Source organism: Caretta caretta, chromosome 6 (genome assembly GCF_965140235.1).
Source record: "Caretta caretta isolate rCarCar2 chromosome 6, rCarCar1.hap1, whole genome shotgun sequence".
NCBI lineage: Eukaryota > Metazoa > Chordata > Testudines > Cheloniidae > Caretta > Caretta caretta.
In genome coordinates, this window is record NC_134211.1 from 120,014,946 (window position 1) to 120,039,258 (window position 24,313).

The following is a 24,313-nucleotide window of genomic DNA, read 5'->3' on the forward strand; positions in this document are numbered from 1 at the left end:
CCAACGAGAATAAACCAACACAGAGCAGCTCTCAATTACACCCAGCTGCCTGCAGCCCCTAGGGACTGGACAGGAGGACTAAAGGTGCGCCCCCTTTTGTCTGGGAAGGCAGGGAACTGCCATCTGGGGATATCCCCATAGCAGGTGGTTCCTCAGCTGGCTGACTATGCCAATGCTGCTGTGCAAAGGGGTTCACAGCAAGACCAAGACTCTTGACTTGCCATTTGAATTCTGCATGTTTGGCTAAAGCAATGGCCCTTACTTTTTAAACGGATAAATAAACCCATAATTTCACATTTCTGCCTGGAGTGAATTGATCCGGCAGAGCTAGAGTCCCCCAGAGACAACATTGCTCAAGCAATGAGGCACTCCGGGGTGCGGAGCTGCCCTCCCACACGGAGAGCTTGGCCCTAGGTGTGGTGATGTTAGTCAAGCAGCATCACCGCACTCAGGCGCCTACTGCTTTTATAAAATGGCTCTTTAAATAAAATCATGCCAAGGAGGGGCATCTGCCCCGCCTCCATTAGGACATAACAAGCCTTTCCTTTTGATTCACTTCTAATTCCTACCTCCACTGCACCCCATGTACTGTGTGTCACTGATCTGAATGAAAGCACTTACTCCAAGGAGCTGGAGCCTTGTGTCTGGTTTCTTTGTGAAGGGCCAAACGCCCTGTAGGAGTTCAATAAATAAAGAAATCAGGATTGTGACAACATTGTCTGATCGCATTCATGGGCTGGGAGTCCCAGTGACTAATTAGATTCGTATGGAAGTAACATGGCATGCACAGAAGTCACAATGAGTCTACACTTGCCAGTTCTAGCTTGAACAGAATGTCATCTTCATGCTCTGCATACCAACGTGAGCCCTAGCTCAGGGAACCTGCAGAACAGCACTGCAAGGAAAGGACCTGGGGCCAGACTCACTGCTGCACTGCTCCAGCTATGCACAAACAGAACTCCATTGGTTTTAAAAGGAGTGATAGAGCCTAAAACTGGAATAGCACTGGTGCAGGAGACTCCTCATCTGATGTACTTCCAGAAATTGGGATTTTGTCTAGCAACAGCAAACCATTGATTGGACTGAGCAGTCCCCTATGATGTCAAATGCATTGCTGGAATCTGAGCACAAGGCTCTGTGGTTATGAAAACATGATCAGTAAATACTGTTTAGGTCACATTTTCTGAGTGGCACATCCTCTGCTTTGGAGAGCGAAGGTGTTGTAAAGGCTCTGGGGACAAGCTCATTTCTGGGTCGCAAATCCCAGCTACTCCTTCGGAGTCATTTTAAGCCCACCATTCAATAATCTGTCACAAGTCTTTGCCTTTTTTTGAAAGGCATCCAATAGTAACAACCAGGCGCAACAATTAGCATGACAGTAAGCGTCTGTCACTCACCTGCTCTAACATGTCTTTCGGCAAGTCCTCTTGTTCATCCATTGTTAAAATTGCATGTTTGATTTCATCATTTGATAATTTCAGCCTGGGAAATGACAAACGGATGTTCAGAAGACTGTCATTCACACAAGAAATGCAGCCTAGTATTTGCGTTATCAACATTGGTTCTTCATGATGCTGTTTTGCCTGGACAATTTAGGCAAGACTCATCCAGTAACCCAAGCACACCCCTCGACAATACGGCAAATCCTTTCCGCAGATCTGAACTTCCCTCAGGGCCTTACGTAAGAATCAGAGATCAGCTCCAGGGATGCCAGCAGGACCCTTTTCTGTTTGACTCACTGCTGTGGAATTCCTCATATTACAAGGTCAGGGGGAGGGCAATGCAAGCTGGAAGGAAAGGTTAGTTTCATCCCATTATATAATTTAACACCTGAATAACAAGACGGCTCTTCTACTCCATGCCATGAATGACACAGAAGGAGAGTGGAGGGGAATAATATCTTCCTCCCTTTGACTTATTATCTGGTTGTTTTTCAGCAGACACTTATTATTTGGCCAGTTAGCATGTTAAAAATTGGCAATTATACAAGAGTAAGATTGCTAAGGAAAGTGTTTATAGTTAAAATCCTTCCTTTCCGTCCATTCCACACCCTGGGCCTGGGTCAATCACTCCATTGTATGTACAGCACCTTGGAGGCAATGACGCGGCTCGGTCAAGGGCTCATTCGGTTACAAGACCAGATCATTTGGAAGCCTACGGAAAGCTGCAGAAGATCGATCTTCACAACTGAAGAGGAGACCTGGTGATATTTACCTTTCCTCCTGCTGCAAAGTGGCCTGGGAATGTTCTCTGAAAGTGTGTGCGTTCTTGTCAGACACCCTTTTTTAAAACACCGCTACACAGTCTGTTATATCCATAACACGGCAATTCATTTCTTTTTTATGGAGCCAAATGTTAAGGTCCTGATGTGACAGCCGCCATCTTGGCCGACACACTGGGGATTGACTTCCAGAGCCAACAGCATGAGCTGCTATAGTTTGAGCTAGAGTCAGTACTTCCTAGATGGTGCTGTAATATGCTCATATCCTCTGTGGATCGGGTACAGACAGGGGCCTGCAACTCACCAGTTGGTTACGCTGACTCAGGCAATTTCCCAATTGACTTTAACGGGACTTTGACTAAGTCAGGATTGCTGGATTTGGCTCATTATTATTATTTTCACGTGATTATTGGACAAACTGTGTGTGTGTAAATTAGCAAACTTTTGCTGCCCTTTGACATCTTTTTGAGGTTTAATTTACTTTTTCCACTTCCTCTGACACCAGAGGACCTCAGGTTGGAGTCTATTAAAACAAGAAACTACCTCAAAAAACAACAGCTGAAATTTTCAGCCGTAACTAGTCATTCTGGGTGTCTCAATTTTTGGGTGCCCAACATGAGACACCCAACCGCTTGATTTCCAGAGAAGGGGGGCTCAGTGCTTTTTGAAAATCAACCCCTTTCCTGTGTCTCAGGCTGGAAGCCAAAAAATGGAGGCACCCAAAATTACTAGGGCTTGTCTACATGGAGAGTTCATGTGTGGACTCTACAGTACTAGTTTACTGCACATTGAGCCTCCACGCAGACCCTGCTACAGCACGGCTGTTTCCAAACAGCTGTATGTCAGAGCTCACTATGGACCGTTTAATGCACAGCAGCATGGTCCACATGGCCAGTTAGTGCAAAGCAAGCTAGTGCGCTGTGGATTCACAGCCTAACTCTCCACATAGGCAAGCCATTAATTCCTTCTGAAAAGGTAGGCAAATGCAGAACAACAAGTAAAAAAATCATTTGCTATACTCCCTATTGATTTGGCACCAAACACCACAGAATCTAGGCACTTTCGATGACATCCTGGCCCCACTTCAGTCAACGGATTGGTGGTGGGGGGGGATGTGGGGAAGGGGAACAAAACAAAACAACAACAACCACCACCACCACCACCACACCACATTCAGCTCCTCCTCCTTGGTTTCACCAGCCAGAGATTAGGGCTAAATGCATCTGCAGACTTCCCTACCCAGCTTGCTGGGAGGGCTTTGCTTGCTTCTCTTCCTATTTTGCATTATTGTGGATGGAATAATTTAGATGCAAACGGAAAACACGTCCCTCTGTAGAGTTAATGAAAGGGTGTTCATTCCAGGGAGTGAGCATGGCATTTGCATATTATTGGAACACCGGGGCTGTTTTATTTTCAGCACTGTGTCTATTTGTGTGCTCTTAGCACCCTCTGAGGCTTTGTCTGGATTCCACCTCATTTAGCCTTGGTTTGAACAGCACAGCCTCTGTTTCCCTTTAAATGCATGCCTACAAGAGAGAGCGTTATAGACATTCGCACAAGGAAAAAAAACAACAGAACTTTCACATGTTGCAGTATCAGGAGCTGGTAGGGATGGTTAAAGTCAGCATTGTAATTCCCTGGATTTCACACACACCAATCTACTGAAAAATTCACTTTCTTGCATTGATTGTCTATGCATTCTCTCTGCCTGAAAGCCATTTCCCATTCCTGCCCTTGGTAAAATTTGAGCACAATCCGTTCAGCTGTTTATTTACAAGTTATGAGAGAGTGACCACACACACTTTTCCAATTGTAAAATTATTCTAACCATCATCCCTATGGGCTTAAACAGGATTTGAGTGGTGCATGGGCATCATGCTAGCCCCCTGTGCACAGAGTGAATTACACCCTGAGTGAATAAATACCACATTCAGCTGCACATGAAATCAGCTCCTAACCAAAGCATGGCAGTGGTTTAGCCACACAACAGTTACAGGAAATAATTTAGCAAACAATCATTTTAGTATTCCTGTGCAAAAATAACTACAATGTATTTTCAGAAATAGAATTTGCTCATTTGGGGGAAAATTGTCTGAATTCTTAGGATTCAAAAAGCATTGTTAAAAGCAGAGAACTACATCTATATACACAAAAAGAGTCTTTAAAAAGTGCAAACAACAAGTTAACATTTGAAAACAGCCAATTGTGCTTAATTAACCGGATCTATTAATGTGAAGTATTATTTGTTGCGATTGTATATGGCATTGTTGAGACCATTACTGGAAACATTGTCCAATTCTGGTATTCGTGCTTCAAAAAGGATATTGCAATATTGGACAGATTTCAGAAAAGAGCCACAAGAATGATTCAAGGCCTATATAAACAACGAGGAGTCCGGTGGTACCTTAAAGGCAAACAGATTCATTTGGGCATAAGCTTTCGTGGGTAAAAAACCCCCTTCTTTGGAGGCATATGTATAGTAAATAAAAACCACGAATTTGCACAACTGTGGCTCTTTTGGGTAACATTGATCACTAATTTGGCTTCTGAACCACTGAAGTCTGAGTATCACTGCTTTAAAGAGACTTAAGTTCCATCTATTTAGCTTAACAAAAAGAAGGTCAAGAGGGGACCTGATAGTGGTTTAATAGTACCCACACTGGGAGAAGATTTCTGATAATAGAGAGAGTTCTAATTTAGCAAACAAAGACATAACGAGATCTGATTGCTGGAAGTTGAAGATACAGACATTCAAATAGGAAGGCACATCTTGATTTAAACAGTAAGAGCAATGGCCCATTGGAATAATCTATCACGGGATGTGATGGATTCTCCATTACTTTGAATCTTTAAGATTTCAAGACTGGGGGTGAAGAGTCAGAAAAAAAAAAAAAGTCCCGAAAGTATTTGCTCAAAGTTCACTTTAAGCTCAGTTTTATTCTACTCTATTCAGTTCTCCTTTACTTTCGACACCAATGCCTACAATACAAGGGCATCACAAGAGAGCTCATCCAAAAATGAGGAGGAAAAATGGTGCCTGACCTGTGGGAAGGCATGGGTACTGCTGTAAAATGGACATGGGGTGTGTGTGTGTGTGTGTCAAACCTGCAGCAACAGGTAGCTGTATGCTGGGTGTATCCTCCCTGTCTCGGACAGACATCTAGCAGGGGGGAAGGATGGCCTAGGGGGAAGGGTTCTGGCTGGGACTCAGAAGAATTGGCTCCAATTCCCATTTCAAACACAGATTTCCTATGTGACCTTGGGCAAGTCACCTGGGCCTCAGTTCCCCACCTGCTAAATGGGCATAGCACGGCCCTGTCATCACAGGGCTGCAGTGAGGACAGACACACCAACGCCTGTGGGATGCTCGGATGCTACTGCGGTAAGGGCCAAGACTGAGATAATCAGACCTGCAGGGTCCATCGGGTTTGTTTATTTAGGATTACACACGTCAGTCACATTTGTGTAGCTTGCCGCGCCAATGAAATCTCACTGCATCGCCTCAAACAGTTGGACAAGGCTTATGCTGCTTGTGGTCTGCAAACAGTTCAAAGGCTGAAACAGGCATGAAATCATTGGTTTCATATGACAAAACTATAGAATGGTTTTCTCTGGTGGACACAGAAATGCAACCGCTCCCTTACTTTGATCAGTCCCAATGGGGTTGTTGAACTTGTCCTCTCCTGAAGCTTAACTTGAGGGCCACTACATTAGCTTCACTCCTGCCAGGGAGCAGCCCTGTCCCTCTGGCTTTTAGATGGTTAAGCGGCCCCCAGGCAGACTAGCGTCACATCAAAAAGCTTTGCACCCTCCCCCAGAAACGAACGCATTAGCTCCACTGAACGGCCACATTCTACCAGATGACAGAACCAGAACGCAGGGAACTGCAGTGGTCTTCGGGGTGGTATTCTGGGTGGTTTCATGTTCTAACACATCCAACCCCTCTGACTTGGCCAGTTACTGGGTCAGTCTGGCCTGTACCAAGATCACCGAAGACTGAATTCAAACTAAAAGCATGGCCTGAAAAGTGGCAATGCCACCTGCCCTCACCCTCCTCCAGTGATCCCTATTCTGGATCTGTGAGGTACCACCTCTAGGGAGAAGCACACAGCTCAGCCTCCTTACCCAGCTAGCCTCTGGTTTTCCTGTGCAGACTACTAACAAGGGTAATGATTAGTGCCAGGTGTAACAGTACATTTTCTAGGTGACTACATAAAGCTAGTTTTATACCCATGCATGGGAGCTAGGGCAGAGACCGCTAACTGATGCCATGTAGGTCACTGTTCAGCCAATAGGCAATAATTACATTTCCATCACAAACATCCTGGGCCCTATCTGAACTGGAGTTCAGACAGACTCGTTATATGCCAAGTTTAAAAACTTTTCGCAGAAGTGACCCAAAATGAATGCCCAGAATTGCAACGCTTCTTAGAACTAGAGTGTTCCTTAATGTCTTGAGAGAGAAATCACCCGGTGCTGGAATTAAACAACTTCTCAGACAATTTGATGGGAAAGAGGCCAGTGAAAGCTACAAGCCTATCACTGCTGGCAGCAGCTGTCGAACGCAAACCGTCTGAGAGGAACTGGGTCACAGTATTTGCTGTCACGGGGATTTAAACCCCGCAACTTAGAGATGCAAAGTGACAGTTCACAAGCTTGACCAATGCAGGGTATTTGGGGCGGCTTTGGAGAGGCGAATGGAGAACCTAATAAGTGTGAAAGGAAAAAACAAATTCCACATTGAAAGAGGCGCGGCCTCTTGAAAAGCCACATTGAATTAAGAAACATGCTCAACACAGGCTCGCAGAAGAGAGAAACAAAACCAGCCATTCACCTACACGAGACTTAGAAATAGAGACACTAACGTATTCATTTGCATCTTACAAAACACACTACATGCCTCCTGCACTAGAAAAACCTGACCAGAGCAGAAGCTGTGATGTGGTGGTTTGTTGAAAGAGGCCCAAAATGCATTGACATCAGCATGCTTTGAGTATACCAAAAAAAGAAATGTCAAAAATATTTCCTTGTTACATTACTAGTTTGAGGAAAACCTAGTGATCTCACTAAGCAGCAATTTCTCCCAAAACAAGAAAAGCAGGCAAACATCAAGAAAGAGAGATAAAGTATCTAGCCAGCCGTAATCTTTCCACGCTGCAAACCAGACAATGCTGTTTAGCTTACAAACGTCTAGGCTAAATGAAGAGCTGACTGTGCAGTCTTTTCACATGCAAAACTCCAATAAAAACGTCTACTGGTGTTCCACAGATACAGAAACAGGACAGCATTCACTGTGAGACAACTAAGTAACTCTCTTTAGGTTCACACAATACACCATAGAACAAAGTACATAAATTTGTCCTCACAATACCTAGGAGGCAGGGCAATGCTATTATCCCCATTTTACAAATAGGGAACTAAGGCACACAGAGGCTAAGTGACTTGCCCAAGATCACCCAAGAAGTCTGTGGCAGAGCAAAGAGTTGAACCTAGAGCTCCAAAGTCTCAGGCTAGTGCACTAAATACTGCAGCATTCTATGCAATGCCTTCCCCGCAAGGCCATCCTTCTTAACGAGGCCCTCCTTCCTCTAATCCATTTTGTGTTAAGAGTAAGCAGTCTGCAAGCTTTAAGGGGCAGGGACCTGATTTCTCACCAGCTTGTAAAGAGTTGTGTAGCTTTATGGCACTGCACAAATAACTTAACATGGGCCTTGATCCTGCAAACACTTGGGCCCAGATCCTCAAAGGTACTGAGGCGCCTAACTTGCACTGATTTCAACAGGAATTAGGCACCTAAATATCTTTGAGGATGTGGGCCTTACTGCGGAGCACAGCGCTTGCTACTGTAATTCTACTAGCTTCACTACTTACAGCAGCAAAGGTTTGCAGGATCAACCTTAGGGCTGCTACCGAAGCTCTGAAAGTTACAGTTATATAAACCCCACAAGCCTCTCCAAACATGCTGTGAAGTAAAATGTCGGCATGACAGAGTGGCTGGTCCTCCTGTGTCATTAAATTGAAAACAGGCACCAAACTCATGCAGTCAGTCAAAGACAGGCCTGTCCTTCAAGCTCAGTAAAAGCTCACACCAGGTCAAATTACCTCAGCTACAGAACTGCTATTGTCCAGCACACAGAGTCCAGGCTGTACTTAACTGCAGGCTGAAGATTAAGGAAACATCAAACAGCCCATTTTAGCAAATAAGCTCTATTTGGATCTGCCAAGTGTCTATTTTTGGCTTATTTCACTTCTTAGATTAAGGAGAATATAAAAAAATAATATACTGTAGTTTAAAAATTCCCGCAAAAGCCCATAGCATTCCCCTGTTAGTAAGACTATTTGGCGTTTTCCACAGTCAAACCAACTTACAAATATTAACTAATATTCAACACATCCTATTAGGGAGATAAGAATATTTAAGCCAATCTTACAGAAGGGGAAACTGAGGCAGACAAGTTATGTGACTTGTTCAAGGACATAGAGGAAGCCAGTGTCAGAGGCACGAAGAAAACACCAGAGTCCTCAGTCAGGCTCAGGTCACTTCCCATGAAGAAAGGAATCAGCTGGCTTACGCACTGCCCTCATTACCAGTCTAATGAGAGGGTGGGTTATGAAGAACAGGGGCTACTGGTTCCTCACCAGCTCCACATTGGAGGGGGAAGACTTGTTAGAAAAACAAACTGAGGTCCTGATTAAGCAAGGCTCTTAAAAATATGCTTTAAAATTCAGTACGTGAGTAGCCCCAACCAAAGTCAAAAGGACCATTCATGTGCTTAAAATAAGCACATGCTTAAATGCTTAGTTAAACTGGGGCCAAAGCCAGTTCACAAGGCAAACAAACACAATCAACTTAACTTGTCAGGAAGTGAGACAACCAACTTTCTAAATGTTAAGTTATTTTCCTTTAAATTGCCCTGTTTAGGGAAATTTCCTCAATGATGAGACTTTTTTTATTTAATATTTTCCCACCCCTTTTCGAGCTTATTCTGAGTTAACATTTCTTTTCCTGTCCCCCTTTTTTTAAGCAAATCTTTGGAGATAAGGCAGCAAATAGCTGGGGGGGGGGGGGGACGGGGACGGACGACATTTGAAATGCAAAGGTTTACATACAGTTTGCTGTACTGAGGGTCAACTTTGTCTCCAGGACAAAGTGAGACATCTAGGATACACTGAAGAAATGCACGCCAGTGAAAATTAACCATGCTTTAAAAAAAAAAAAAAAAAAGAGGTATTTTTAAAGAGATATTGCATAATTTTACAAGGAAAATAAGCCTCCCCTTTTCTGAAACATTATTTTTATTTACTCTTATCTAGACATCGGGTTGGTGAGATGGAGGAGGCTGGGAGACTAAAGGAGTTAGCCAGTGGAGTTCACCAGCAAAGGCAGACAGAGATCGGGGTTGGGTTTTTTCCTCTCCTTAACTTGCAGATATTATACAAGGAAGATCCCACAATGGGAGGAAAATGGCACCTCAACTCCACCGTTAGCGCTCCCTCTGCCTGCACATGACAGGCATTCTGATTCTGGACGCTTCCACCCAGGCCCCGGGTCTTGACTTGCTAGGAATGTGGCCAGAGAGTTCTTTAAATACATTAGGAACAAAAGAAAGACAAAGCAAAACGTAGGTCCTCTGCTTAGTGGGGAAGGATTGCTAGTAACTGATGACATCAAGAAGGCTGAGGTGTTTAATGCCTATTTTGCTTCAGTCTTCACTGAAAAGGTTAATGGTGACCAGAAACTCAACACAAATAATATTAAAAATAAGGGGGAAGGAACTTAAGCCAATATAGGGAAAGAACAGGTTAAAGAATATTTAGATAAAGTTAAATGTATTCAAGCTGGCACGGCCTGATGAAATTCATCCTAGGGTACTTGAGGAACTAGCAGATGCAATCTTGGAACTGCCAGTAATTATCTTCTAGAACACATTGAGGACGGGTGAGGTCACAGAGGACGGGTAAAGGGCAAACATAGTCCCTATCTTTAAAAAGGAGGGCCCAGAGAATTATAGACCAGTCAGCCTAACTCTGATACTTGGAAAGATACTGGAACAAATTATTAAACTATCCATTTGTCAATGCCTGGAGGATAATAGGGTTATAACGAACAAATATGGCAAACCAACCTAATTTCCTTCTTTCACAGGGTTACTGGACTTGTGGAGAGGGTGTAGGGGGAAGCAGTAGATGTGAAGTATCTTGATTTTAGGAAGGTTTTCACACAGTCCTACATGACATGCTCATAAGCAAACTAGGGAGATCTGATCTAGATGAAAGTACTACATGGTGGGTGCATAAGTGGTTGAAAGACTGTATTCAAAGAGTAGTTATCAATTGTTCGCTGTCAAACCGGGAGGGTGTATCTGGTGGGGTTCCGCTGGGGTCAGTTGTGGGTCTAGTACTATTCAATGTTTTCATTAATGACTTGAATAATAGAGTGGACCAGATGCTTTGAAAACTTGCAGGTGACACCAAGCTGGGAGCAGTCATAGCCGAGTGGTGGGCAGCCAGACCTAGCAGCCAGAACTAGAATCCACATGCAAGAGACAGGAGTCAAGAGTTGGCTGGGTCAGGATACCGAGAGGTCAGAAGCAGGAGACAAGAGGAGACTGGGAACCACAATTCAGGTGTCAGGAGTCAAGCCAGAGAAACCGGAGTGGGGCGCACAAGGCACATAGTGCAGAGCAGGGTGGTGCCCAGTTGTTCAGACAGCTTCCTGTTCCTAACGCTGGCTTATGTAGGACCAGTGCCCAATCAGCTGCTCTTGGACTTTGCCAATAGGACTTCGGGGCAGAACCTGACATTGGGGCTGGCTTTCATAGGTCTCAGGCAAATTATTGCAAGCAGGCTGCCAGGTGGAGGGTTGGAGCATGGCTGCTCCTAGGAAGCTTGTGGGCCTCCAGTCGAGACCCATAGGCCATGACAGGAGGGGTTGCAAGCACTTTGGAGTACAGGATTAGAATTTAGAACAACCTTGACAAATTAGAGAAATAAACAAGATGCAATTCAATAAAGACAAGGGCAAAATAGTTTACTTAGGAAGGAAAAAATCAAATGCACAACTACAAAATGGGGATTCCCTGGCTAGGTGGTGGTGCAGCTGAAAAGGATCTGGGGTTTATAGTGGATCACACATTGAATAAGAGTCAATAATGTGATGCAGTTGTGAAAAAAGCTAATATTCTGGGATGCATTAACAGGAGTGAAGACAGACACAGGAGGTAATTATCCCACTCAGCACTGGTGAGGACACACATGGAGTCCTGTGTCCATTCTGGGCACCACCCTTTAGGATAAATTGGAGAGAGCCAGAGGACAGCAACAAAAACAATAAAATGTTTAGAAAACCAGACCAATGAGAAAAGGTTAAAAAACTGGCCATGTTTAGTTTTGAGAAAAGAAGACCGGGGGGAGGGAGGGAGGGCGGGATGGGGACGGACCTGATAACACTCTTCAAATGTAACGACTGTTATAAAGAGGACTGTGAGTAATTGTTCTTCATGGCTGCTAAAAGAAGCACAAGTAGTAATGGGCTTAATCTGAAGCAAGGGAGATTTAGGTTAGACATCAGGAAAAATTTCCTAACTATAAGAGTAGTTAAGTACTGGAACAGGCTACCAAGGAACTGTGGAATCCCCATCACTGGAGATTTTAAGAACAGGTTGGACAAACACCTGTCAGGGATGGTCTAGGTTTATTTGGCCCTGCTCCCGCACAGGGGGCTGGATTTGGTGATCTCTCGAGGTCCCTTCTAGCCCTACATTTCTATGAAACATGGAATTTAGGCATTGAGAAGTTGAAAAACTGGACCTACCCAAATTCCACAAGGAATTTCCTTTAAAGTGATTCTTAGCTTATATGTAATGTCAACATTTTCATGTACTGAAGGAGACATTTTCTAAATGGGACAGGAAAGGTATTTTTTAAAAAGTATTTATCATTTATTTAATCATTCACATTTGCACTCCAGACTAGACTGGCTTGTATTTTCACATAAAATTAGTCTAATCCATTTACTCTGCTAAAGTGCTCCTTTTAGCATGTAAACAGAATTTAGTTTTAAAGACTAGATTAAATTACTCATAGTAATTAAGCAATGATGTAACCCCTTCCAGACTATGAGACTAATTTCATCAAGGGAGTCCAATTACATCACATCCAGGGCAAAGTCAGAGGGGTTTAGCTTGTAGCTCTGAACCTCTTCAAATGAATTATATAGTCTTGATGAATATAAATATCTTTGGAAATGTAGTGGGGTCTATAATTCTCTCTATTCCTTAGTATCTCTTGCCAAACCTTCCCTTGTTGCTCCTAATTCTAGAAGCATAGTTTGAATCTGAAAATCATTCACACTCCAAAAATCAAAAGTCGTGCATTGAACCCTCATTACTAGTATTGGACATCAGTTTCCAAACAGCACTCCCCACTGTTCAGGAGCCTAAATATAATAATTACCACGTCTCAGAGGCCAGTTACCCTTGGGTATTCTGCCTAATTGAGCATTTAGAATCTATTTCCCTTTATGATTTTAGCAGAGTCCTTCTTAAATATCACCAAAAAAGTAAAGAAAATCTGGGGTATAAAAAGGATATAAAAATTAAACCTTTCTGAACAGCAACAATGGTTCCCATAGCATTCCCGCACTGACATCAGGCATTCTCGTGTATCCTATTAAATGCATTTGCCTCTGCAAAACTATACATAAATGGAAGATGTAATTCCATATCTGGGTTCAGGTGTCAGTGAAACTCCTCTGGTTTTATTCCCAGAGTTTCAGTTATTAGAATCCCTCGAGAGGGAATTACAGCATGATTTCCAGTTCAGGGCACATTATTCTTTACAGCTCACAAGTATCAGAACTTAGAATGATACAGTTAGTAAAAAGTCTCTAGGTCCTCTCACAGGACACAAGTAGCACCTAATAACCAGTTTCCTTGAAGGGAGAAGATTAACAATACCTGGAGAGAAGAATATTGCAGTTCTGAGCTCTCCGGCCATCTATTACCGAAAGCTCCTTGACTTTATGTCTGGAACTCAGTGTGTCATCGATGGCATCTTCTTTCTACAAAAAGCGTGATGAGAAAATATGAAGAAACACAGCATATCCACATTTGGAACCCTCCGCACACACCAGTATCATATATAACTGGTCTTCATTAATCATGAATGTCACTAAGGCTTAGCATTAAAACCTGTAGCCTGTAACTGAAATATAATAAGCCATTTTATAAACCAGAGCATGCTTTGAAAGCCACCTGGTAGAAATGTAAATATATTTTCACACAGGAAAGTTTGAGAATCTACAAACACACATACACTAATGAATAAATAAAGCAAGCCTTTCCTAGCATATGTATTTGAGATACTTCATTAGATCTTCTATTGAAACGCTGTGTTATGGATGGTCACAGACTCAAGATCACTTTAGTTCTTCTACTGCCACTCTAAACATCTGCAGCATCCACTCACACAGTAATACTCAAATACAAAGTGACCACAACCTGCAGCATTTATTACCCTTTAAGGGGGAGACTTCCAAAAACATCTATGGGATTCAAGAGTACAAGTCAACAGGACTTGTGTTCCTAAATCCTTGGTAGGTTTGACAATCTCCCTCAAATGATTTACAATATACGAAATTGCAGTTACACATGCAGCAGAACAAAAACGGTCAGAGATTTAGTAAACCTGGCTTATGAGGAAAGGTTAAAATAACTGGGCCCGGGTAGTCTGGAGAAAAGACGACTGAGGAGGGATCTGAGAACAGTCTTCAAATATGTTAAGGGCTCTTTTAAAGAGGATGGTGATCAATTGTTCTCTATGTCCCCTGAAAGTAGGACAAAAAGTAAGCAGCTTAATTTGCAACAAGGGATATTTATGTTAGATATTAGGAAAACTTTCTAACAACAAGGATAATTAAGTGCTGGAACAGGCTACCAAAGGAGTAGCCTTTGTGGAATCCCTGCCATTAAAGGTTTTTAAGAACAGGTTAAACAAACACCAGTCAGGGATGGTCTAAGTTTACTTGGTCCTGCATCAGCACAGGGTGGTATGGACTAGATGACCTCTCAAGGTCCCTTCTACATTGCTATGATTCTATCCATGGTATAAAATACATCGTAACAAACATAATGAATATTACTGAGCTACACAAGTGGTCACATTTCCTCTGATTTTATTTACACTGTTGCAATAATCTTGATTAATGTTAATAGGTGAATACCTGCCTATTCCAATGATTTCCCAAGGAACAGAACACTGGGAAGGAAGGTGATAATGCTAGCAGATGTCTCTCAAAATGCATAGCCATTTAGCTTGGGCATCAGACCACTTCATACTTCCAGGGTTTAAAGTGAGCAAAGACATACATTTCTGTTATGGAAGACATTTGCAGTCCAAAATAACTAAGTACCTTTCGATCCTGTTACCATCTAGGAATGAGATTTTTCAAAAGTACTCAAGTGTTGGCCCAACTCTGCTCCCAGGAACTTCAATGGGCCAACTTTGAGTGCTTTTGAAAAATCTTATCCCTAGGAATAAAGCCAATATTCAAAAGCATCTTAGTGACTTGGAAACTTAAGTCCCATTTTCAAAAGAGTTGTAAGTCCAACTCTCACTAAAAGTCAATGGCCTTTAGGATAAACTAAGCCACTTTTTTCCCAAAAGCACTTAAGACTCATTTTAAAATTTTACACTTGTTCTCAAACTCTTGTACCTAAGGCAAATCTGCACAGGACATGTCAAAAAGCATGGAGGAGGTTTGGTATTATCACTATACTTTCTCAGGTTATGCTGTGTGGCGCTTTTAAAAAAAATTCTAATTAAAATATTAATCATCTTTTACAATTATTAAAATATAATATCCAGTAGTATGGCATATAGCGCTATCCTACTTCTAGGTAAGTGTGCTAAACCTGCATTAATTGCTCAAACTAAACATTAGCAAAATCATCACGTTAATAAAAACATAAGATTTCAGCAGAAGCTCACTTACCTGTTTGGAGTTATTGTTCACACAGAAGTCCTACAGCCATAGCAGAAGCATGGAAAAGGCAGTAAAACCAAGTGCAATTCAGTGGTCACAGCAAAAGAAAAAAGAGTCAAAGCATAGTCAGGAAGAACGTATAATACAGAGGTCTCTACTGCAAGTGAAGCACCTGGGGCATACGAATTCTGACAATGGATAATGAAAATGAAAATGCACTGAGCAGTAAAAGAACATAAATGAAAGGGCACTGAATGGGAAAAGCACGCAAAACAGTGACAGGCAGGGGAAGCATTGGTATCTGCTGTTTCATCAATGAACCATGCAAAGGCACTCTAAAACAGGGTGTTAAAGCAAAACATGGAAGATAGAAACAACAGGAAGTCCGGTGGCACCTTAAAGACTAACAGATTTATTTGGGCATAAGCTTTTGTGGGTAAAACCCACACTTCTTCAGATGCATGGAGGCCTAACAGACTAACACGGCTACCCCCGATACATGGAAGATAGGAAATCCCTCCAAACGTTCTGAAATTCTGCCATCCTTTCATGCAAGAATCAAAAAAAGCTGTGGAATAGCACCAGTGCTCGTTAAGCAAACACTGGGGAGAAAATTGCAATTTCAATGAGTTTTTGGGAATTTCAAGGAGTGAAATGTCAACACATCTGCCAGGAAAAAAAACAGGGCTTTGAAATGAAAATGAGATTCTCCCTCCAGAGCAAACTTTGCAACGGCAAAACTTTACCATGGTAACGTGTTTGCCCAAGAACTGTCTCACCGGGGAAAAGCTACTTGGGAGCTAGGCAACCTTGCTAGGACAAGAGAAATACCCTCCCCATACCCAGATTAAACTTTGCCATTGCTCAGTTCCCCAGATATTTAGTGGACTTGGGCATGCCCCTGTAGCATCAACCACATTCCACCAGGCTGCAGATTTGTGCAGCTGGGGTTTTATCATGAAGCCACCAACATGGGTTTTCCCTATTTGTATGCTAGGGTCACTCTGCATAGCTCTAAAGACCCCATCATTCAGATGTGCAATCTGGAGTAATTTTCAAAGGTGCAGAAATACACCTTTTTGAATCAAAATGACTTCAGTGTTAGATTTACTCCAAATCAAGTTACTATACAATCATGTTTCCTTCCTGGCCATTATGCTAGAAAGCAACTGACAGTCCAGATGGCTGTTTTAACTTATTATTAATCCCTGAACAGATTTCCATCACTACAGCAATTTTAAAGGAAGCCTTTTTACGTAGATTCCTGCTGACTTTCCGCCAATCAGTTTATTAGCTCATGAATGGGGTGGGGGGGAAGAGAGAAAGGGGAAGTGGTTATATAAATTACTCCAGAAGTTTTGGGCATTGATTAAACTAACACCTAGTAATGAACCTGAGTTTTAGCCTTTTCTTTCCACAATGCAATTTTTCGCTTCAATAAAGATCCAAAATGAATTTGTAAAAGCTTCCTAGAGTTTTGAACTAAATTTAATCCAACCAGGGAAAAAAACCCCTAGCCAAAATACAAAGGAAGATCAGCAAAACACTGGCCTGAACTCCACTGTCACTGCCTGCTAAGCTGACGTGCCAGAGATCTCTTTCACAAACAGCAATACACGAAGCTTCACAAGGACAATACACGAAGCTTCACAAGTACCTAGAGTGGTGACTAGCTGGAGCAGAGTGATGATGCTCTAACTCCACCTTGAAACACTGCTGGAGCTAAGCATGTTTCTGCTTCCATTAGGGACAGGGCCTTAGTTTCCAGATTCTTCATTCCCCGGGTACTAGCCCCCTTTTTGAAGGTTTCACATTTTTGTAGCATTTGAACAGCAGCAGCAAAAGTGGTGCCCTGAATCTTGCTTTCAGCTTTGTTGGGGGTGGGGGTCAGTATTCCTTCCTCTCCCTCAAGATTCAGTGCATTTCTCAGGAAATCTGCTTGGTACACAGGAAGGGGATAAATTGGTGAGAAGAGGTATGGGGAGTTGGGTCCCAATCCGTAATTAATTTTTACCACTGGGAGTAGTCCCATTGGCACATGCCTAAATCTTTATGGGTCTAGACCCTTGGAATGCATGTCTGCACGGGTGTCTAGAATGTAGGAAAGGGAAAGTGACAGGCACCAAATCAATATACAAGCTGCCTTAGTGGGTTTTTTTTTTCTTAGAAATACAGGTTTTGAGAGAGAGTGTGTGTGTGACGGGGGGAGGGGGGGGATGCAGAAGGATCATGCATAGCAGGGCAAAAATAAAAAAGCCAGACAAATGCTGCAAGTGTGCAGAAATGGTTCATAATTCTTTTCCATAAAGACAGACAACACACACAGAGCTACACAGGCATATGCCATTTTGTAACTGTGCTGAAATGGAACGTCCTTGGATGTGGATATTTCAGGGAATGCAGATTAAATAAATACAGGGTGGCACAAAGCGGGTTATTTACAAAGCCAGGATCTGAGGACCTTCAGACCACAGCGCAAAGTTCATTTTTTTCCCCAGGCATTTGAAAGGGAAGGGAATTTGGCAGGGGTGAGGAAGATGAAGGCTGTAAATGGGGAGTAATTGCTGGAGGAAGATTTGGCCTCGAGTGGCCTGGTTTGTTGGTAGTAGTATATTGAAAGGCACTGTTCCAAATATAACTAAAGTGGAAAAGAACTCAGATTTCCTGACTCCCAGTCCTGTGCTTTGGCCAAATGACCACTTGCCCCTGCCCTGGCCCTTACTGATGCTGCTCTCCAGCTGTGCTTAATGCCTTATGTACTATTACTATTCATCATGGTCACTTGAAAGCAACATTACCACCTAGCTGAGGTCCAAAATCTGGGTTCTGTCACAAAAATGATTTTGCAGAAAACAATATGTCCCCTGAACTATAGTCAGAGATGGGTCTTGAAATGTGTCCCCTCCAATTTCACAACATTCCTTTGAGAGATCAGAGACTCCAATGTAAGAGCCCTGTGGACACAGACCAGAAAGTTCAGCTGATCCATGTAGGTTCCACTGTCCAAGCAGAGTGATGTGCCAGAAGCCGCTGAAATGCTCTACTAATGGCAAAAAAAGTAATATTGATGTTAATTAACCCTTTACCTGTATTAGTCAGTGGTGTGTTACCAGTAACAGGGATTTGTGTTCTTAAAATCTTGAGAGAATCCCTCTAAATACTGCTGAGTATTTTGAAATATTTTAAGACAAATACATAAATATTCAATGTTCTCAACATTATTCTCTACGTGCAGGGGTGTGTGTACACACACAGAGCAAGAACGCATGCACACAATGTTGAGAACACAATTTAATTGAAATATGCTAAGGATGCACCATGCTCGGGCGTGGGTGATCATTTATACACCCAGGCACTTCTGAGAGTCACAGGCAACAGATACACACCCTTCAGGAAAGGAACACCACTCCTTTCTGCTTTCCTGACCTTCCCCAACACTGCTTATTTCAATGTCTTGTGCCAGCCCCTCCCCAGCCTTTTGCTTTACTATGACAAATTCCTCATTCACCCAAAAAGTTTGGCTTTGATGAATTCCTGATCCCCCCCCACCCCCCCACACACTCACTCTCTTAAAGCTCCTTTTGATTCTAGCTCCTCTCTAGAACTATCCACATTTCAACGCTCACCAGTACCCATCTACTCAGGCTGAGCAGACTTGGCAGCAACGGCTGTTCAGAAGTGCTGGAGAACGTGTTTCGCTGGTCATGTCTCCAGCCTCTATGCGTTCTGGTGCCGGGAGGTATTGAGAGCCCTTTCAAAACATCTTTGGTCCATGCTCTGTGCTTTATCTTTCATTACTATCACCTGCTCTCCCAACCAGGCCATTGGCATTAGTTACAGATCAACGGCTGCTCAAATTAGGTGTTTTTGTCCCTCCTGAGCCCTCCTCTCCAGAGCATTTGAAATATTCCCTACATATATTGGCTCTACAGCCAATGCAGCTATTTGAGGCTTCATCCAGCTGTACTGTCAGCTGAGAGACAAATTATTTTTAACCCTCTGCCTTGTAATAGTCTCATATCTAATCTACCTGTGGATTAACTGGCTCACACTGATAGCTAGGAGGACAAAGACACAAGCTACCCACTAGCTCTCCAGTTCTTGCTTCCCTCCCATTTCTTATTCCTCTCTCACCTTCCACTGTGCCACGAACCCTTTTGCAGACTATTCTACAAATTCAAGAATGGAACCCAACTGCACCTTCATCAAACTTAAAGCAAGGGGGAAAGAATCACGCTTAGTGACCTGCTTCAAAATACACTCTCGCTGTGCTTCCTTCTCTTAGGGAACTCTCGACCTCTGCCCTGTTCTAATCTGGCGGTGATCTCTACCTTGATTAGCATCAGAAAGAAATTAAGCTTCTTACAGAAGGTGCATGTTTATCTGTTGAATCCACTTGTTCCCTGCAAAGTCCCTCTGCACCAGCAACTAGCAGAACACCCACTGATCATTCTGGACAACTGACTAGGCAGAGTTCACCACGCTTAGCACTATGAATTCCCCTGCAGTCCCATCTCTTTTGGCAGCTCTCAGTCTCTGTTGACCCTCATACCACATTAAAAATCTCCATCTCTTGCCCATCCATGCCCCCAGTTCAGGAAAGCAGGTGTCTATCCTTATGTACTGAAGTTATTTGCTGAAACAGTCTGTAGCAGGGTGGTTACCCGCTCCTGCCCTGTGGGGCTTAACAGCCAGCCCTGGGAGAGAGCCAGGGCTGAGGGCAAGAAAAGCTAGGCTGAGTGGGGAAATGGCCACAGCTGGGACATGCCCCAATCAGGCCGCAGCTGGGCCTATAAAGGGGTTGCTAGGCTGAAGCTTACCCATTCTCTCTCTGCATTCAGATAGGGAAGGGCCTGGCTGCAGGGACCTGAGGGAATACCTAGAGTGGAGCAGGGCTGAGGGGGAAAGGCCTTGGGAGCAGGGGAGCTCTGGCCTGGAAACCCCCAGGCTGAGAGGCCTAGATTAGGGCCTATTAGGTACTGGAGTTGCAAGGGGGCAGCCCATGGGTAAATATAGGCAGCAGATCCAAACCCCCTCGCCTGTGATGAGTGGCTGATACACACAGCAGTCTGCCCCGGGGAGTGGGGCTAAGCGATGACTAGCAGTAGCCAAGACTGAGGCGAGGTGGGGGTAGTGGGTGGGGGTTCCCTGGGGAGGGGAGACCCTCAGGGATTGTTGGGGTTTACTGCCAGGGGTCAGCACTCCAGTGGGAGGGGGCACCGGGCCCTGGGAGGTACTGGGGCCGGCGGTAAGGTGGATCACGAGACAGCAGAGGGCGCTCCAGAGGCTGATGAGTTAATTCCCAAGGACAACCAGCAGGAAGCGCTGGGTGAGTCCAGCTCTATTACACTGTCCCATAAGGCTTATAACAAATTAAAATTAAAAGCTGAGACTTGTTTGCAGTATCATTTTTTGTTTAATACTCAAACTTCACTCTGGGCTTGCTAAAAAAATAAGGAATGAGATCCACACATGGCTTGAGACAGACATGAATTTTCAGCCCAATATGTAGAAGTGAAGCATTTGCTCTTAGAAGTGATCCAAAAACATGACTACATTGTAACCACATTTGTGTGTTATTTTAACCATTCCCAATAATTTCTTTTGCGATCCATCTTCCTTACATGCCTCCGCTTACACTGTAAAGCATGCAGTCAGGTGTGTATGCGGTGTGAATAGATCTGTATCAGGCAGCTAACCAACGTTTAAATGCAAAACACAGGCATGCACAGGGGAGTGTGAACCAGCTGAGCTGACAAGTTAAAATGGCATTAGGGTGAAATAATGATAAAATGTATCTTCTGAGATCACATCTGACATGGAATGATTGAATCTGTGCAACACACACACCAGACCATTACCTGCTGTCTCTGGTAAGCAGAGAACGTCCTTTCAAGGTCTTCAAGATCAAGGATTTTAAACACTTTTGCATCATCAATGTCAGTCCACACGGTGCCTGCCAGCTTGTTCTGAAACATACCAACGTTATTAGATGCTAGGTTTCTTGATCACAGCGAAATCGGCCGTTTCAAACACTGCTGACACGTGGTGCATCACGCGCCGCCCTCAGTTATATGAGTAGGCTACATAGGCCACGCATCACTCGTCCCAGATACCTGCACAAAGGTCAAGCGATGGAGCGAGACTCTTTTCCTTGCTAGGAAAACAAAATCATTTAACGGTCGGATCCATGACCTCTTTATGGAGAAGAAAGTGGCATGTCAAACAGCAAGTGAGAACGCAGGGCTTACCTCAGGCAGCTTAGACCAGTTGAAGGATTTGAGGGCATTTGTCGGCTGCGGGATGTTTTTCTTTTTGAGGGCTGAGCCCAGCGGTGCTCCAGGAGGCGGGGTTATCCCGCCTAGGGGAGGGGGGCCAGGTGGAGGGGGTGGGCCACCAGGAGGGGGAGGTGGGGGCGGCGGAGGAAGGATTCCACCAGGTAGAGGGGGTGGAGGAGGGGGAAGAAGGGCTCCTAGAGCCTGAGAAGGTAAAGGTCCACCAGGTGCTCCAGGTGGCAACGGGGGCCCTCCTGGAACAGGAGCAAATATTGTCCTCTGAAAGAGAGAGAACGAGCGTAGTTACAAAAGGGGGCTACAGTCAATCATTTTAAGCCCTTATGCACATTAACCTAGACCAGGTGCTGCTCACAGAGGGCTCTGTTAGTTAAGATGGATGTCAAGAGCTGACACATTCTTAAAGAATCAGGAAACCAGTTTAGGATGTCCTGCACTTCCCGGCAAAGGTCCAGGACAGGGCATCGGGATAGCTGCCAGCCTGGAAGACACTGGAGATTGAACTGGGCACCTCCTGGAAGGCATGAGTCTCTACAGCTTGAGCTAAAGAGCAAGGCTCCATTGCTGTGTGTTGTATCCAGCTGACATCCTCAGAGGATGGATACAGAGTGTTGGGGTGGCCAAGGGATTACATATCTCCTCTAGAAGCTCGCCTTGAGCACCAGAGGCCCCTAGCAGTTTGAATCCCCAAAGGGCCACTATTTACATCCATCATCTTGATGGACACCTGGGATTGAACCAGGGACTTCCAAAGTTAAAAGCACGGGTCTACAGCTTCAGCTAAGGTGCTAGGCCAGTAGCTGGTAGCTGTAATGGATTCACATCCTGTTTAACTTCCAGTTGACCCAAAATGGGTTTCTATGTAAAAGACCATCTAACAAGCCTACATGGGAGGCAACCAAGGAACAAGGCAATAGCCATCGGCCTAATAAGGCTATTTCCAAGGTTTAAAGCTGTCCCTTCTCCAATTAACTACAACTCTGATTTCTTGCAAACACAGTTGGGCCTTTCCCACACTCAAGACAGTTTTGTATCCAGAATTCTTCATCTACATTCTCTGTTTACTGCAGTGAGAGAGAATCTGGAACTGCACCATAAATGGGAAGTCTGTAGCGTGCCCTTACCCTATTCAGCTCATGGAGCTGTGCTGTGAGGTCTGCCACCTGTTGCTTGACGTGCTTGTGCTCTGTGGACTCTTTTTCAAGTTTCTCTTTCATCTTACTTAAGGTCTGCATCATCTCCTCTTTCTCCTGAGTCTTGGCATCGCACTCTCTCTCCTTCTTTTCCAATTTCTGCTGAAGCTCATTGTGTTCTAGCCCCCCCGCCCCCAAAAAATTTCATGAAGTCACTTTTAACTATACGTTCTTCCTGATGGCAAACTATACACATACACGCGCACATGTGCACCAGAATAAAATCCTTGATTTCAAAAGAAAAAGTAAAGCCAACAACAAAGAGAAAGGAAAGATTGTTGAGTCAACAGGACAAACTAGGACCATTTACTTCCCTTCCCCCCTTGTGCAAAGGGCATTAACCCCTTCTCAAACATGATGGCCAGGACTAGCCACTGTATTTAGTGTGACTTTAAGACAGATCATACACAGCGACAAGGAGTTCGCCAATGAACTTTTCTTTTTCTTAAGTTACACACAAACAGGGTGAAATCATGAGCCTACTGAAGTCAATGGCAAATCTCCCATTGATTTCAATAGCGCCAGGATTTTATCCTTAGTATTGCTGAGAACAGTAGCTTTGGAGAGGTCATAAGTCATAGACTCTCTCAACCACTGATGTGGATATCCACACTGATATTTCAGGCTTTTGTGCCTGATACTGTAGTCTAGGCTGCCCTGCCTTAATTTAGCCCCCTATTCAGCAAAGCTCTTAACTTTAGCCACCTAAACCCATTAGAGTCAATGGGACTTAGGCACATGCTTAAGTGCTTTGCTGAATCAAGAGAAGCCTCCCTGCTGGGCCCAGATGTCCCACTGTTACCCATCCTGTTAATTCTGCCATAAACATCTAATCCACAATGTACCAAGAACTAGTTCTTCTGCTCACAAGACCAGGTTTTGGAGTACCCCAAGTTTAAGCGAGGGTTAAACGACGGTGCATAACTGAATGGGAGGCGGCGAGACTGTCGAGCTGAGGTCCCACGGCAGTAAAATAGCATAGCTGGGCCCGGAAAGTCAGGGACCTACATTGCTGTACCAAGGGAGATAAAGAGCAGGCTTGCTCTTGGCTAGCAGAGCATTTAAAATGGATTTAATTTACATGCCATATTAGAACATGACACTCGAGATTTTTCCACCAAAACATTTCCCCAAATGCAAAAGAACAGTGTTTCAACCAAAACTAAAAATTCTTCAGAAAATTCATATTTTGGTCTAAGTGGGGTTTTGTTTTTTTTTTGGACAAAAAAAAGTTGAAAAACATTGGGTTTCAGTTTTTCAATAATAAAACCAATACATTTTAACTGAAAACAGACTTTTGTCCTCAAAATTTCTTGTAAAAAAATAAATTGGCATTTTTGACCATCTCTAGTCATGGGCACTATGGATATAGCATAGTTTTAACCTAGTTAGATGCACAACTCCCACTGATAAAAATCAGTGAAGATTCCAGTTTGCGTGTGTATACACACACACACACACACACTTTATCTTAAGTTATGTATGTACGTATTAGATTTAAACTTAATATTTTATATTTTTCTGTCATTCACCTTTTCGCATTTTTTCTGCTTGCTCTTTCCACTGCTTAACTTCATTTTCATTAACTAACCTAAAAAGAATAGAAAAGTAAGTTTAGGAA

At 43.6% G+C, this 24,313-nt stretch overlaps 1 protein-coding gene across 3 annotated transcripts in view; it reads right to left on the bottom strand.

Annotated features, from left to right (window-relative positions):
• DAAM1 (dishevelled associated activator of morphogenesis 1) overlaps positions 1–24,313 on the bottom strand; it is a 187,622-nt gene that overhangs the window by 23,368 nt on the left and 139,941 nt on the right. For 2 of the 3 annotated variants that reach the window (XM_075129958.1, XM_048851996.2), the window contains exons 12-18: positions 24,225–24,283; positions 22,624–22,811; positions 21,458–21,760; positions 21,068–21,175; positions 15,216–15,245; positions 13,180–13,283; positions 1,398–1,482 (exon numbers count right to left, since the gene is read on the bottom strand). In XM_075129958.1, the coding sequence (XP_074986059.1) occupies positions 1,398–1,482; positions 13,180–13,283; positions 15,216–15,245; positions 21,068–21,175; positions 21,458–21,760; positions 22,624–22,811; positions 24,225–24,283 (877 nt within the window). The remainder of the gene's footprint in view (positions 1–1,397; positions 1,483–13,179; positions 13,284–15,215; positions 15,246–21,067; positions 21,176–21,457; positions 21,761–22,623; positions 22,812–24,224; positions 24,284–24,313) is intronic. The other variant, XM_075129959.1, reaches the window with a different exon arrangement.